Raw genomic sequence first — 14,243 nt, forward strand, 5'->3', positions numbered from 1 at the left:
CTGTGCCCACCCCCCACTTCCCATAGTCATTCCTCCCATCGCTGCCCATGCCCATGGCTCTGTCATCTGTGCCGACTAATCCCCGTCACCTTCTTTCAAACAGTCACCTCTCCTCCCCTCTTACAGCTGTCAGTCTGTTCCATGTGGCCATGCCTCTGGTTCTGTTTTGCTCATTAGTTTATTTTGTTCATTAGATTCTTCTTATAAGTGAGATCATATGGTATTTGCCTTTCACTGGCTGGCTTATTTCACTTACCATAAGTCTCTAATTCCATCTATGCTGTTGAAAAAAGTAGGATTTCCTTCTTTCTGTTGTGTAGTAATCCATTGTGTAAATGTACCAGTTTTTTTAATCCATTCATCTACTGAAGGGCACTTAGGCTCTTTCCAAATCTTGGGAATTTTCAGGTTATCTTTACATATTCCCTTAGCCTGTCTATGCTTTAATTAGTTCAACATAGATCACAATGTGCATAGAATATGGATTATGAAAAGATCTTTAAGCACTTCTTCATGTAATATAATTACAATTAAAATTAGTCCTATTTTATTGGGAAAATGAAACCATGAGTGAATAACCTGAACAATTAGCTCTTATAGCACTTGACTTCTATCCTTTATATTTCTCCTTTTTATATATATATAAAAATCCCCCTACCATCAGCCCCTAATGTGAGCCTTTTAAAAGTTTCTTAAACAGAACATTCTTGCCCCAAAGAGGAAGCCATCCTTAGGTCACCTGCCCCCAGTACTGTCACAAGTGGCTTTCAGAACTACCTTTGTGGTGTGATTAAGGGGTTCCAGTCTCCCCATTTCCGTCTTACACTTCTCTCCACAACAAATACGCCAACAACTCCTCCATCAGCCCAGTCCTTGTATCTCAGTGTCTTTAAGATATTACAAGTCCCTGATAAATGCAATATTACATATAGGATCAAATATGTCCAATCTCTTATCAGTCATTCACACACTAGTTTCCACTATTTTCTCTAATCTTAACAATTGCTCACATTTATCAATCACTTATTATGTCTCAGTCATATGCTAAACATTTACATACACTGTCTCGATTGGTCTCATCAATAACTAACGGTATGAAGCAGAGGATACTATCGCTCCCCTCATGGTAAGGCTTGAATTCAGAGAGACTGATATCTTGCCCAACATCACACTGCAAGTAGTGGTCTCAGGATTCAACTTCTGGTTTGTCTGATGCCAAAGTCCATGGATCTCCCCACTCTGCTAATTTCCATCAGCTCTGAGAAGCTCCCAAATTAGTAAAAGGGAGCACCAAGCATATGGGGACGTATGGGATAAACAGGTGCATAGGCAAACCACACTTTTCAGTTTGACAGAGTGTAGATCCTTGGGCGTGTAGATGCTTTTGTGCTACCCTAGGGAATGCCCATGGAAAATGCCCACATTCCCTGAGAGTGTGGAGGCTTCCCAGACTTCATGAGAAAACACAGGCAGATTGTAATATAAATGTTTGACCAATGCAATTGGCCAAACTTGCTCTGTGGAAAGCATTCCTAAAGTTCCTGAGACTGGCCTGAGGCAGCCAACTACTTGTAGCACTTAGAAACAGGTGAGTTCCTTAGGCACCAACGATGACACCACAGGAGCGGTTTGCAACCTTTTTCATCTCATGGCACACATAAACCAATTACTAAAATTCTGTGGCACATGAAAAAAATGTATTTTTGGGCAATCTGATGTAAAAAAAGAGAATAGGTATAATTTTGATTCATTCACACTGGACAGCTATTATTGTGCTGGTCGTTGTCATTTTTCATTTGACAGGCCAACGGAAAAGAGGTCAGTGCCCCTGATTAAATAGGTATTGCATGCTTTAAAAATTCTTGCAACACACCGGTTGAAAATCGCTGCGCTACAAGTTTAGGAGAAAAGCTCAGTGTCTTTGGATCCCAATGGTATCGAAGGAGAGAAGTGCACATTCATCAGTTTCTTTGTCTCTGTCTCTCCAAACCTTTCTCTCCAAACCCAGGTCAGAGAACTGGGCGCAGACCAAGTCACTCCTTTTACAAGCTCTGTACTTCTGAACCTTTTGCCAACAAACTGGATGTGCAGAATTCTGGGCTACACCTCCTCCAGAATTCCAGAAATACTGTGACCTTAACCCTCACTCTCTGTAGGCCTATCTCACTTGCCAATTAGGACGACAGTGACAGAAAGCCAACACACTCCATATGGGCAAGACTTTATTGGGTTTTGTTTTGTTTTGTTTTTCTATGTTCAGCAACATCAAATAAGCTCTGGCTAAGCAAAAAATGTTTTCCCAAGGACTCATAAAAAGCTGAAGGATGAGAGTAGCTGAAAATACAACATGTTTGCAAACTTCCAGAGTGCGCTGCAATAAATTGCACCATCGATACACAGAGGCCCCGTCCAAGTTTGCCAGCGGGAGAGCCGACACTTGTCTATGCCTGTGCTTGGTGGTCAACTCCGGGAACCCGTGAGCACTTCTGGGGCCACTGCTGTGGAACACAATCAAATTTCCACCTTCCAGAAAAAACATAAATTAGATATGCCCGGGCCTAAAAGAATAACCGAAACAAATACACAAATCAACTATGAACTGTTGAGGGAGTAACTCAATTTTAGAAGAAACCTGTTTCTTACTGGCCGTAATCCCAGCCCGTTCCTCTTGTGCAAGGGAACAAGACTGTCTCTAACATCTGACCAGTGCTTTCCAGCATGGCTGAGGCCAAGGCCAGGGGACTGACCCGTTGCTCAGTCCCGCCAGGTGCCAGGTTTCGTGCTAAATCAGGCTGCACTCACATCATCGCTATGGATTGGATTCTACCATCACCGCCCCATCAGTTCTGTGGTGAAGCCTTAACCCTCATGAAACTATATTTAGAGGTGATCATAGTTAAATGTGGTTATGAGGAAGGGGCCCTGCCCTGATAGGATTAGTATCCTTATAAGAAGAGACAACAGAGAGCTCTCTCTCCCCGAGAATGTGCACAGAGAAGGAGGCATGGGAACACACAGCAGGATGCCACCACCTTCACAAACCACGATGAGAGCCCTTACCAGACACTGCCCCTGCTGGCACCTGGCCTTAAACTGGCAGCCTCCAGAGTCACAAGAAAATAATTTTATCTACTGCTTATGCCACCGAGTCTAGGTATTTTGTTGTGACAGCCCCAGCTGACTAATACAGTCGTCATATTTTAATTTTCCTAATCACTCTGCAGTAGATGTGATGGTTAAGTTGTCAGGAGAGCTAAGGAAATGTTTCTATGACACACTCGTGATGTTCAAAGAGCCACTAAAACGCTAGGGAATAAGAGCATGCTCCTGAGAGGCCGCAGAGAACGGTGCTTGTGAAGGTGGGCTTGAATCGGAATCCCGGGCCTCTCTTCCTAGCTGTGTGACTGTGGGAGAGTTACTTCACCCTGTAGTCCCTCCTTCTGTGTGTCTGCGAAACGGGAATAAAACCTAAACATCACAGGGTTGTGAGGGTTAGATGTGGGGACCCTGCAGACCACCTTTGCCCAGTGCTTGTTGGACACATGTATTCCCGACTCCCAACCTGGCCAGCGGAGCCAGAATCTCCAGGGAAAGGTCCTCAGGACAGAAATCTTCAGTAAGCAGCCAGATAATTCTTAAACAGGACCAGTTTTGCAAACTCAGATAGAATCCACGTAAAGCATTTGGCCTCGACCTAGTCCCCCTTCACAGAGGTCAGTCCCAGGTTTATCACCGCCTGGTTTATAGTCGGTCCTCTCTTGTCAATAGGTTCTAAGAAACTGTAACTTTAAGTGAAATGATGTAATAATGAAAACCACTTTTACCATAGACGAACTGACATACAGAAGTATGTTTAAATCAATTAGGTTATGGCAAAATTGGTTTAAGTCACCGTTTCTAAGAATCTATTTGACTGCATTATGTGAGGACACAACTGTATTTGCAAATGGCACTACCATGGCCTTCTGGATAATGTCACCCAGGAGGGTTAATTAGTAGACACCCTGTAATGCAATCTTAGAAGACATGGCTCTACACCCATAAACAAAAATCAAGCCGTACATGTAAGATGTGTGTGTACATTACTATTGATAAATTATACCTCAATAAAAGATTTTAAAAAGAAATTAAAAAAAAGATAGAACTCCCCATCTTTAGGAAATGCACTCAAAGGCAAATGATGCTGCTGGACAGGCTGTGGGCCCAAACGCGTGTGTATAAAGGACACAGTTTCACGTGTGACTGCATAGAACACATGGAAGGAAGGCGTCACTCGATGAACTTAGCCTTGTGGCTATGGAAGCAGCCAAGGGGAGTAGTAGTGGGGCAGCCTCTGTAATGGGAGGATCCAGAGTTTTCCTTTGATTCCTACCACCACTCTGGCAGAAATGAATGGCCTCAGCCCAGCCCCTGGCCACGGAGAGCAGGCTTTCCCTGCGTGGGTGGGTCTTCAGTGGGGATGCGCCCTGTTCTACGCCATCTCACTCCTAGCCCAGCCTGAGACTGCAGAAGAGTCTCCACCCCCCCCTCCCCCAGCATGGTTGTTGGGAAAGGTCTTTCTCTAGACAATCCCCAGAGTCGTTCAAGGAAGCAGACCATGACCCAGGTGTGTGCAAACCAGAGTGGCTGATGCATAAGCCAAAAGGTCAGTTAAAGCCCAATTTCCCCAAAGCATATCCCCCCCCGGGCTGTGGAGACAACCAAGCGCATTTGACAGATGAGCACTGTGAAAGGGGGGGCGGGGTCAGCCTGGGGTTAAGCATCATCTTGGCCAAAGAAACACTGAGATGGAAACTCTTTCTTCTCCAGGCTGCTGCTTGGGAGCAGGCAGCAAATTACCCATGAGCTCGAGGGGATGGTGTGAGAAAGAACAGCCAGTGCTGTCTTAACACCTCTGACAGACCTTGCCTTGCGGGCTACAGCTGGAGATCAGGGTCACGATTATGGGCCTCATTTCATCACTGCTCATAAGGCAGATACATCTAATAACACATTTTTCTCTTGCAGGTCAGTGGTCAGGCTGGGTCACTCGGGAAAGGGCAGTAGTTGGAAGATGAAGTATCACCTTCGTGTCTGCTTTATGTTTAGATGGCGGGCTATGATTTTTTTATGCGTCATCTTTTTCTCTAAATGCCCAGTTTGCACCGAAGGGGTTGCCATTTTCTGTCCCCATACGGGATGCAGGTTTATGGTTCTGGGCTGTTCATGTACTTTGTTCACAGTCCAGACCGGGCGTCCCTGGGGCATCTGAGCCTGGAACAGATACATTTGGTGCCTCCCCCCACCAAAGCTCATCAGTGCCATTTACTGTGTCTGTGGCCCCACCCCACTTTCTGGAAACTTTGCTTTGAAAGGTTCACACCCACGACTTTCTTCAGGGCAGCGCTGCGCCCCTGGAGCCCTGCTTGTGCAGACAGCCCGAGGATCCTCGAGGGGACATCCTCCGGGCAGCCGGGGCTTTTGACAGATGGCCACAGTGCGCGGCAGCCACTCTGGTCCCCGGTCTGAATCGGAACAAAGTCTGAGGTAGTAAGTTACGCTCTGGGGCAGTGCTGCCCAATAGAACTTTCTGCGATGATGGGAATGCTCTCACCTGTTCTGTCCGAAATGGGAGCCGAGAGCCACGGCGGCCGAGAACTTGGAATGTGGCTACTGCAGCAGACGGACAGAAGCTTTGACATCCCGAGCGAAGGAGCGCACGCCCGTGTGAAGGAAAAGGCAGCCTCCCCCACAGGCCAGAAGGCTCAGAAACGGAGGAGGAAGCCATGCCCCAGGGCGAGTTTCATTCTCAAGTTGCCCGGCAGGGACCTAGAGACCCTTCCTTGTTTAAACCTCTGCTCCTGAGAGTCATTCCAACAGGCACGAGTCCAATTTCTCTCCTGAGCAGCTGGAGTACGGGGAGCGTGGCCTCATCTTTCTTTGGTTTCGGTGGTGAGAAAGTCTCAGACTCTGGGTGTCGGTGCACATGGACAGGATCTGCAGGTGCAGACCGCAGAAGATGGGGAGACCCGCCTGAGTTTGCACGGACCCTCAGGCAGAACGTGAGCCTTTGTACGGACATTTGAGGGTGTCTGGAATCTGATTATTGGGGTTTTTGTTGTTAACACTTAATAGATTTCCTGCCAAAGATTCCGAGGCTTAGGAAACTCAAAAGTTAAATTACTGTTTAATATTATTTTCTTTATTTTATTGATTTCTAAGGGGTCTAGGCCTGGTTCCTAGCCCTCCATGGTTTTCATTATTTCCCTCTGGGGCCAGTAACTGCCATCCTCGGGTCCCCCTCGCTGGTCTCCACGATCAACCATGAGTGAGGTCCGAGGAATTTCCAGGAGTGCCAGCTCCATTCACTCCCACCATTCCCACCGTGTGCTAACCTCCTGCTCTGCCCCTGGGCCTCACTCTCTCCCCTGCACCTGAGCCTCCACTGTCACCTGTTTGGCACCTCAGTCCCTCCAGAACAGAGAACTTCTCTGGTTTCTGTCTTCCGCTCAGGACAGGTGCCCTGAAACCTCAGTCCACTATGCTGTCTCTGGAGGACCAACTCCTTTCAGAGTTTGTCTCATGTGGTTCAACCACTCATTCCACAAATATTGAAGGGCCCAATACTGCCAGGCATTATCCCAGGGAACATGATGTTAGCATTCCTACCTTCTAGGTAAAGAAACAGGGTGTGGGAGTAATGAGAACTGTGCCCATTATCATAAAGCACATGCAGAAAGGGCTGGCAACAGAAGCCAGGTCCGGGAGTTCACAGCTACTTGAAGGCGAGACTCAGGTCTGATGTGCTTTGTGCTCAGGATATAGGCCTTCATAGAAGGGCAGTAGCGTACGATGCCTTAAGATCATATGTTCCATGAGCAACCAGGGTACACTGAAGGTCCTAAGAAACAGATAGACACTGGCAGCCCCATCACACAGCTGAGGAAGAACTTGTTATGGAGTCTTGAGGGACATTTTCACATGACATTCTTGGTGCTACCAAGTGAGACATAATTCTTTCTACCTGAACTCCAAGATCATAAATACATGTGCCTCATTCATCTCAAAGGGGAGGGGACGGAGAGCCAAGAAGGTGACTGGGCTGGGACTGTCTCACTGATGTCACTGTCCCTTCATGGTGCATGAGCAGTGTGTTCTTCGTCTCTGTGTTTGGCCCCATGTTTGGTCATAACTGATGATTAGTCTGGGCAAAAACGGGTGGCTACGTTCTGGAGGAGCACTCAGCTCTGTTGCAACAGAAAGCATTGCATCGTATAAAGTATTGCAATCATTGCAAACAAATAAAACAGTTTCCAGCTGCAAGCATGCCATTCACAACCACAAGGCCATGGCTACCTGGTGGCAATGAGAGGGTACACGTGGACGGGGTTGAACCAGGCTTCCTTCCGCCGCGGCATGCTGTCGTAGATTAAAAGGTCCTTCTCGGTCAGGACAACCAGGGCTGGCTTCCACTGTCTCTCGCTCTCCCCGGGCACCTGAAACAGAAAGCAGAGAACTGGCAAACGACGGCCTGAGAGAAGAGTGACTGCAAAGAGGAGGTTGGCTTCCCCCGAATCAGGACACCCAGCAATGGGAATATCTTTCGGTTCAGGCTGTAAAACTAAAATGAAAAGAAACCACTCATGGCCTCATGACTCTTGATCCTTTGAGAATGTGTTTTCTCAAGGCCCTGAGTCTGAGACACAGTCAGTGCAGCTGCGGAGCAGCCCTGTGACCAGACAGCTGTCACTTTGGCACCTGCCAGTCAGCCCTGAAATTTTTTTCACTGTGGGGTGCAGATGCTTGGGAAGTGAGGCGCTCCCAGCGGGTTCTGGTAAAGTGCATTGCTTTCCTTCTGCAATGGTAAGGCTTGCACTCCTTTGAGTGAACACCCAAAGGCTCTGCAAATGTGTTATGGAGGCGAAGATCTGTCTGAACAGGTATGAGGCATCATAGACTTCCCTCCAATCTTTCACTCTTAGATTGTTTTTGCAATTCGGGCATCACCTTGAACCTTCCTTGTTCTAGAAGGTTGAGTTGTCTTCATCACAGATCATTCTTGACCTCAAGGGCCGAGGTGACCTGGCGGGAGGGGTATGAGAGGATTCAAACATGACTTGGATGATGGGAACAGAGGACCCTTAAAGGCCCTTCCAGTCTTGGGATTCTGTGTGGCTCAGGTCTTACCTCTGCTCAGCGTAGATCCCCACAAGCCTCCTAAATGTCTTTTGTCTAGGAAAATGTCCTGCTTCCAATTTGAATGCTGGGATAAGTGTTGACACTGGGATAAATGTTCCAAATGTTAGTTTGGAACAACTCCATGCTCTAGCCTTACAACTCAAAGTGGGGACCGTGTTCCAGGAGTAGCAGCATGCTAGAAATGCAGAGTCTTGGGCCCATCCCAGGCCTATTGAATCCAAATTTGCATTTTAACAAAACCTTCAGCTGACTCATACACTCATTAGAGGTTAAGAAGCACTGCTGCAGATGAGGTTAAGATTGTCTTGGATGACTGCAACTAATTCCATGGAAATTCAACCCTCTCATAACAAACCACTAGCCAAATCTATTCTGAATTAAACTAGATGGTAAGCTAAATAAATGATAAAGCAAACCCCTTCCCTTTCTCTTGTATGGAGGTGGTTGCCAGTGTGTGTGGCTTCAGCAATGAGTGATGAAAGCGGAGCTTCATAGGAGGGCATGAGCATCGAGCGTGGTAGGTTGCACAGTCATATAGACTGCCTGAGTCCAAGTCCCTGCTCTGTTATTGCCTGTGTAGCTTTGGGCAAGTTGTTATTCTCTGTGCTCCTCCTTCCTCACTGATAAGGACAATGTCCCATACAACAGTGGTTAGGAGTGCTGACCCTGGAGCTGGAGCACCCAGACCCAAACCATAGCTCCTCAATGTACTAGGTGTGGGATCCCAGGCAAGTCAGTGAGTCCCTGTATCTCAGTGTCTGTATCTGTAAAATGCGGAAATCAGAGGGTCGTTGTGAGGATTGAGTTAAGATGTCTAACGTGCTTAGCACAGTGCAGAAGCAGCACCATTTGGAGCCGGTTAAGTGGCACACCCCTCACAAAGCTACAGTGGGTGTGAAATGAGACCGTGCGTGTAATGTGCTGAGCACGGTACCTGGCAGATGGCAAGGTCTTCAGTGACTCTCAGGGTGGGCAAACTGTGGCGGACTCACAGATTTCCGAACTTGTCAAAAAAAAGGGTATTCTTTGGAAATGGCACCAATATGACAAAGTAACAATTTTCCTTTGGGAAAAATTATAAGGCAAATCCAGAATATCTTTGTTGCTGACAACAATAATTCATTCTCCTTGGGTCCTTTCCAAAGTCTCCCAAGAAGAATTTGTCACACAATGATCACCTTTATTATTTAATGCCACTCCTTCAACAAATTCAAATGAAACCTCCTTTTCTAGAAGGAAGAAATCCCCTGTGAAGCTATTTATACTAGAATGTGAATGGCTGCCCAGTCTATTTCTCCCTTTATGCATTTAATGAATACTTAAGCCTCTTTTGTTTTCCAACAAAACAACAGCATCTCCAAGAGATCAAAATGAATTGTTAGAAGATAATGTACCGGACCCAACAAGGTAAATAAGCTGTGATCTCAAGGCATAAAGCGTTTGGGAGGTTTGGAGTAAAATTTTTCCAGCCTCAACATTAAGCCTAGTAAATTACTTTTCCAGCTCATTAAATAAGGCTGGGGAAGCTACAGACGATCCTCCCAAAGTGCCTATCTTCCTCACCTAGTCAGATCCGATCCATTAACTTGGACTGGAACCAGTCACTTCAATGGGAACACAACGAAGCATCGTTCTTCAAAAACAATATTGCATTTGCAAAAGAAACCTCACCAGTAAGCACCAACACATGGTACAATGCAGACCTTTCTAATGGTGGAATCACAAACTCACCCACATGTCAAGTGGTATAAATAGGTATGAATCATTGCGAGCTCCTAAAACGTTTTGCAATTTATTAAAGAACCTCGTGTGGATGTGTTAACTTTTCTGTGAGAAAAGTTGGGGAGGGAACGTGCACCATCCCCACATGCAGAGCCTTCATTTCCATACTCTGTGCACGCGTGAAGGTTGAGGTCTGCCCATGAGGACAACCGACCCTCCCAAGGAGAAAAATGTCACAGTGAAGAACAAGGTTCTCAAAACCATCCTTCTGGCTGCCAGAGTGTTATATCACAAAGCCTTTGAAGAACATCTTTTTTTCAGGCTAGGGTATTGGCGCTGCTGTTCATGAAAACTTCTATTACAAATCCAAACTTCCTGGCACCCAAAGAGTCTCCAATGTGAATGCATTAGCTCTGGGGTTGTGCCTGCATTTTATTAAAACATGGCTCCTGAAACAGGTGTGGAGTGACTTCCATCTCAACCCCAGCCACCGGCCATCAGATGCTGTAGCAGTTTCTTAAAAACTGGTCGTGTTTCTAATGAAAAAAGAGTGAAGGGAAAGAAACAGGGAAATAGACATTCAATTCTGAAATTATTCTGAAGCCCAACTGTGAGCTGAATCCCGTCCCCGTAGTTACTTCTGCAGAGCATGAGAGAAGCAGTTTACAACATGACAAGAATCTGAGAGAGAGTGGACAGCAGTCACTGGTGAGAATGGAGGGAAGTAAATGTATTGACGTGTCGTATACCTTCAACTCCCACACTGCTACATGCTAGTTATGTCCCAATGAAAAACAGAATCGAGGGCAGGCAAGTCATTGAGTCCTCCATTTGAGATGGGTCTCTTAAGTTCATCTAGGTCAGTGGCTTTCAAACTTTTGAAGTTCACTGGACCCTCTTATCAGATGAAATCACAAGCCATAGAACAAAATGTAAAACAACTGAAAGGAGGTCTTGATGGAGGTGCAGCCTGGTTGGGATCCCAGACTTTGAGGCTTCATCCCACCACCACCCACACCCTTGAGTGGGATTCCCAGAGCCACTGGGAGACAGTCTAAAGCTGCTGAGCTGAGCTCCCTGAAATACCTAGAATCTATAGCTCACATTCAGAGAGACGGTTTTAGCAAGTTTTCAGTGTCTTTTTTTTTTTTTTTGGTGGAAGGTATTTCCACAGAAAAGAATGATACGGTTGCCTCTAGGGCAGAGTTGCAAGGATTAAGTGAATTAATACATAGAGAAGGCTTTGAAAAGTGTCTTGCACCAGTGAGCAAGCAAACCTTAAAAAATATGTTATCCTTGCTACGATATCAATGTCAGAATAAGTTAATATCAGATTAAAGAGGTGGGCAAGAATTACTTGTTTTTGTGGGTCCAGAGTCCCCACCTACCAAGGGATGGGGTAAGACTAAATTTTGTTTCCAACAATGTCTCTGACTTCAAACTTGGATCATTTTTTTCACATTAAAATTCCCTGCTACTGAGAGGGGACCACTTTAGCTGCCAGGACTCTTGCTTTACCCCTCTGCCGTGACCCGGGGACTCTGTTCACAGGACCAAACCACCGTGTGGGGCTGCTGTTCTCCCCCCCACCCCGCCAACTCGCTCTTCCCAGCGTACTGATTGTCTACTTTGTACTTGAGCACAGGGTGGCAGGAAGAGTTCTCTGTCTTTGAAGCCAAACAGCAATGTCTTCAAAATCCCACTGAGGGGTCTGAACAGATTACAGTCATGCGCCGCATAATGATGTTTTGGTCAGTGATGGACCCCATATACAATGGTGGCCCCGTGAGATCATAATGCAGCTGAAAAACTGTTGCCTAGTGACAGCATAACCATTGTGACATCATAGCTCAACAAATTACAGTTGCCGACAGTATTCAGTCCACTACCATGTTGTCCAGGTTGGTGGCCTGGGAGCGGTGGGCTGCACCGTGCAGCCGGGGAGTGCGGCAGGCTGTGCCGGCGAGGTTTGCAGAGGAGCTCCGTGCCATGTTCCACAGTGAAAATGCCGAACGCTGCCTTTTTCAGAACGCGTCCCCACCAAGCGATGCATGACTCCTGAGCTGCTGTGAGCACTTGTTCGCTGATGGGTAACCTGCTAATAAGGGCTTCCCGTGCCTATTTTAGGAGGATTAAATGAGACAATGTCTATAAAGCACTTGCTGGAGGGCAGACACTGGCAGAGCTACACTATCCCTGTCACACGCCTCAGGGACACTCTTTCCTCTGCTCCCCTCTGCTTCCTGGCTACCCTGCTCAGGAAGGGAGGTCTCAGTATTAGGGGAGCAAGTAAAAACCATTCACCAAGGAAGAAGCTCAATCACATCTTTTGTGTCGGAGATGATGGATATCTTTTACTTTATGTCTTTTCACCTGAGGTTTCTAGGTATTTAGAACACAGGACAAGACAGCAGAGTAATAAAAATGAGCAGTTATCTGCTTTCAAATGCTTTACAAACATTAGGTTACCCTGCACCAATGCTCAGAGAGGCAGATAAAGATGACCTTCGCTTGACCAAAGAAGAAGAGGAATGTAAGCCATATACGTAATAAAAACCCAGATGTGGGGTTCATACTTGGAGTGCTCATTGGAGTCAACCTGCAACTCGGTGAGGTGGGACTCCGGTGCTCGGTCCTGGTGAAATCGCCTCTGCTGTCTGTCGGCAGGGCCCCGCTCCCTAAGGGCTCGAGGGAAGACTCCTTCCTTGCCCCTTCCTAGCATCTAGTTGCTGCCCGTGTTTCCTTGGTGCTTTGTGGCTTGAAGCTGCATCACTGCCATCTCTGACCCCATTGCTGTCACAGAGACTTCTTTCTGCATGTCTTCATGTGGCTTTCTTATAAGGACAACAGTCATTGGTTTTAGAGCCCACCCTATTCCAATATGAACTCAACTCATTAGATCTACGAAGACCCTGTGACCAAATCAAATCACATTCTGAGGTCTTGGATGGACATGAACTCTGGGTGGGTGGGGGGCTAAAAAGAAAATCGTAAGAGAATGGTCAGAACTCATGACATTGCCAGCTTCCTTTTTGCCTTTGAATGCTTGCAGACACGGAATGAATTCTGCGAAGTTATTTACTGAGCGCGTGGAAGGTCAGATGCTAATTTGCTCTCACAGAGGCCTTTGATGGTTCTATTAAAAGTGATGCCTTGGTCGCGGGGACTTCATAATAAAGCCAACCTTAGGGCAGATCACACACGCCCAACGAGGTAAGTGCGCAGCCAGGGCTTTAAATCTCCTCTCATCATGCGGCTTCATGGGAAGGGGAGGCGGAAGGCAAGTGAAGGTCGAGTCCCTCTCGCGGCAGAGCGCCTTTCAACCCAGCCACCTGGCCTTTGAACTGCTTTGTCTCATTTGCTTACCGACTAATGAGATAGCTCTCTGAAATGGCGATACTCTAAGATACATTCCAGGCAGCAGTCTCTTCTTGCTTTAAAAAAAAAGTTGGATTCAACTCGGAGTACTCTGTTTTACTGTGAGTTCAGGCTAAACCCAGTCACGTTCCATTAATAAATGGGAAGAAGCAGATCCGTTGACTGAAGCCTGCGCCTTGTTAAGTTCGGGGTGATTTTCTGGCCTATACCCTCCTCTGCCCTTTGGAAAGCAGAATGACCGCCTTGCTGGAGCAGCTGACCCCCTACCGCAGGGAAGAGGGGCTCCATCCTGCGCCTCTCTTTCTGCCTTTTTGTGCAGCGCACTCTGTTAACTCCCTCTCCAAGGAAGGAGGCGCGTCACTGTAATTGTTCTGAGCTGGGAAGTGTCATCGGACCTCCATGGCAGGCACTGTCGTGCTTGTCAAAGGTGGGTGTCTGTGATCACTACCCAAATCCCTGTATCTGCAGAGTGAGAATGCATGTGCCCCTGGGGGCAGAATGGCCATTTTGGTCCACACGAGTGGCTCGTTTCCATACCTAAACGTCCTCACTTCGACAGGGGCCATCGAGGGCCAGGTGTGTCATTGGCCCATGCGCTCTACAACCTGACATTTATTAGAGTTTGGCATCAGGGCTTATTGGGCACCTGCTCAGCTGTTAATAAGTATATCACTTTCTTGTTTCCCATTAGTACATCATTTCCTCTCGCTCTTGGTTGGAGACCCTAGAGAGGAGAAGGGGTGGGTAGTACCATTCTCTCAATCCTCCCCGCACTCAGCATTCTGGGAGAAATCTTGGCCGTGAACTTGGGACCAAACTGGATTCTGCTGTGCTTGCTTCTTTCCCCTCCTGCATTAGTTTACAGTCTCCGCTCTCCTTCCTGCAGAGAAGCCCTGGGTCTGCCACGGCCACTGAACTACTTTCACCTCCCTCACCCAGCTTTCTTAGTGAGCCCCGCCCCCATC

The 14,243-nt window shown here is 47.0% G+C and overlaps 1 protein-coding gene across 3 annotated transcripts in view; it reads right to left on the reverse strand.

The window, feature by feature from the left end:
- Window positions 1–14,243, reverse strand: part of SNTB1 (syntrophin beta 1) — a 200,045-nt gene that overhangs the window by 19,481 nt on the left and 166,321 nt on the right. For all 3 annotated transcript variants that reach the window (XM_045861305.1, XM_045861307.1, XM_045861304.1), the window contains one exon: window positions 7,336–7,475. In XM_045861305.1, coding sequence (XP_045717261.1) covers window positions 7,336–7,475 — 140 coding nt within the window. The remainder of the gene's footprint in view (window positions 1–7,335; window positions 7,476–14,243) is intronic.

This window comes from Phyllostomus hastatus, unplaced genomic scaffold, assembly GCF_019186645.2.
Source record: "Phyllostomus hastatus isolate PE091 unplaced genomic scaffold, TTU_PhHast_1.1 phas_scaffold_21, whole genome shotgun sequence".
NCBI lineage: Eukaryota > Metazoa > Chordata > Mammalia > Chiroptera > Phyllostomidae > Phyllostomus > Phyllostomus hastatus.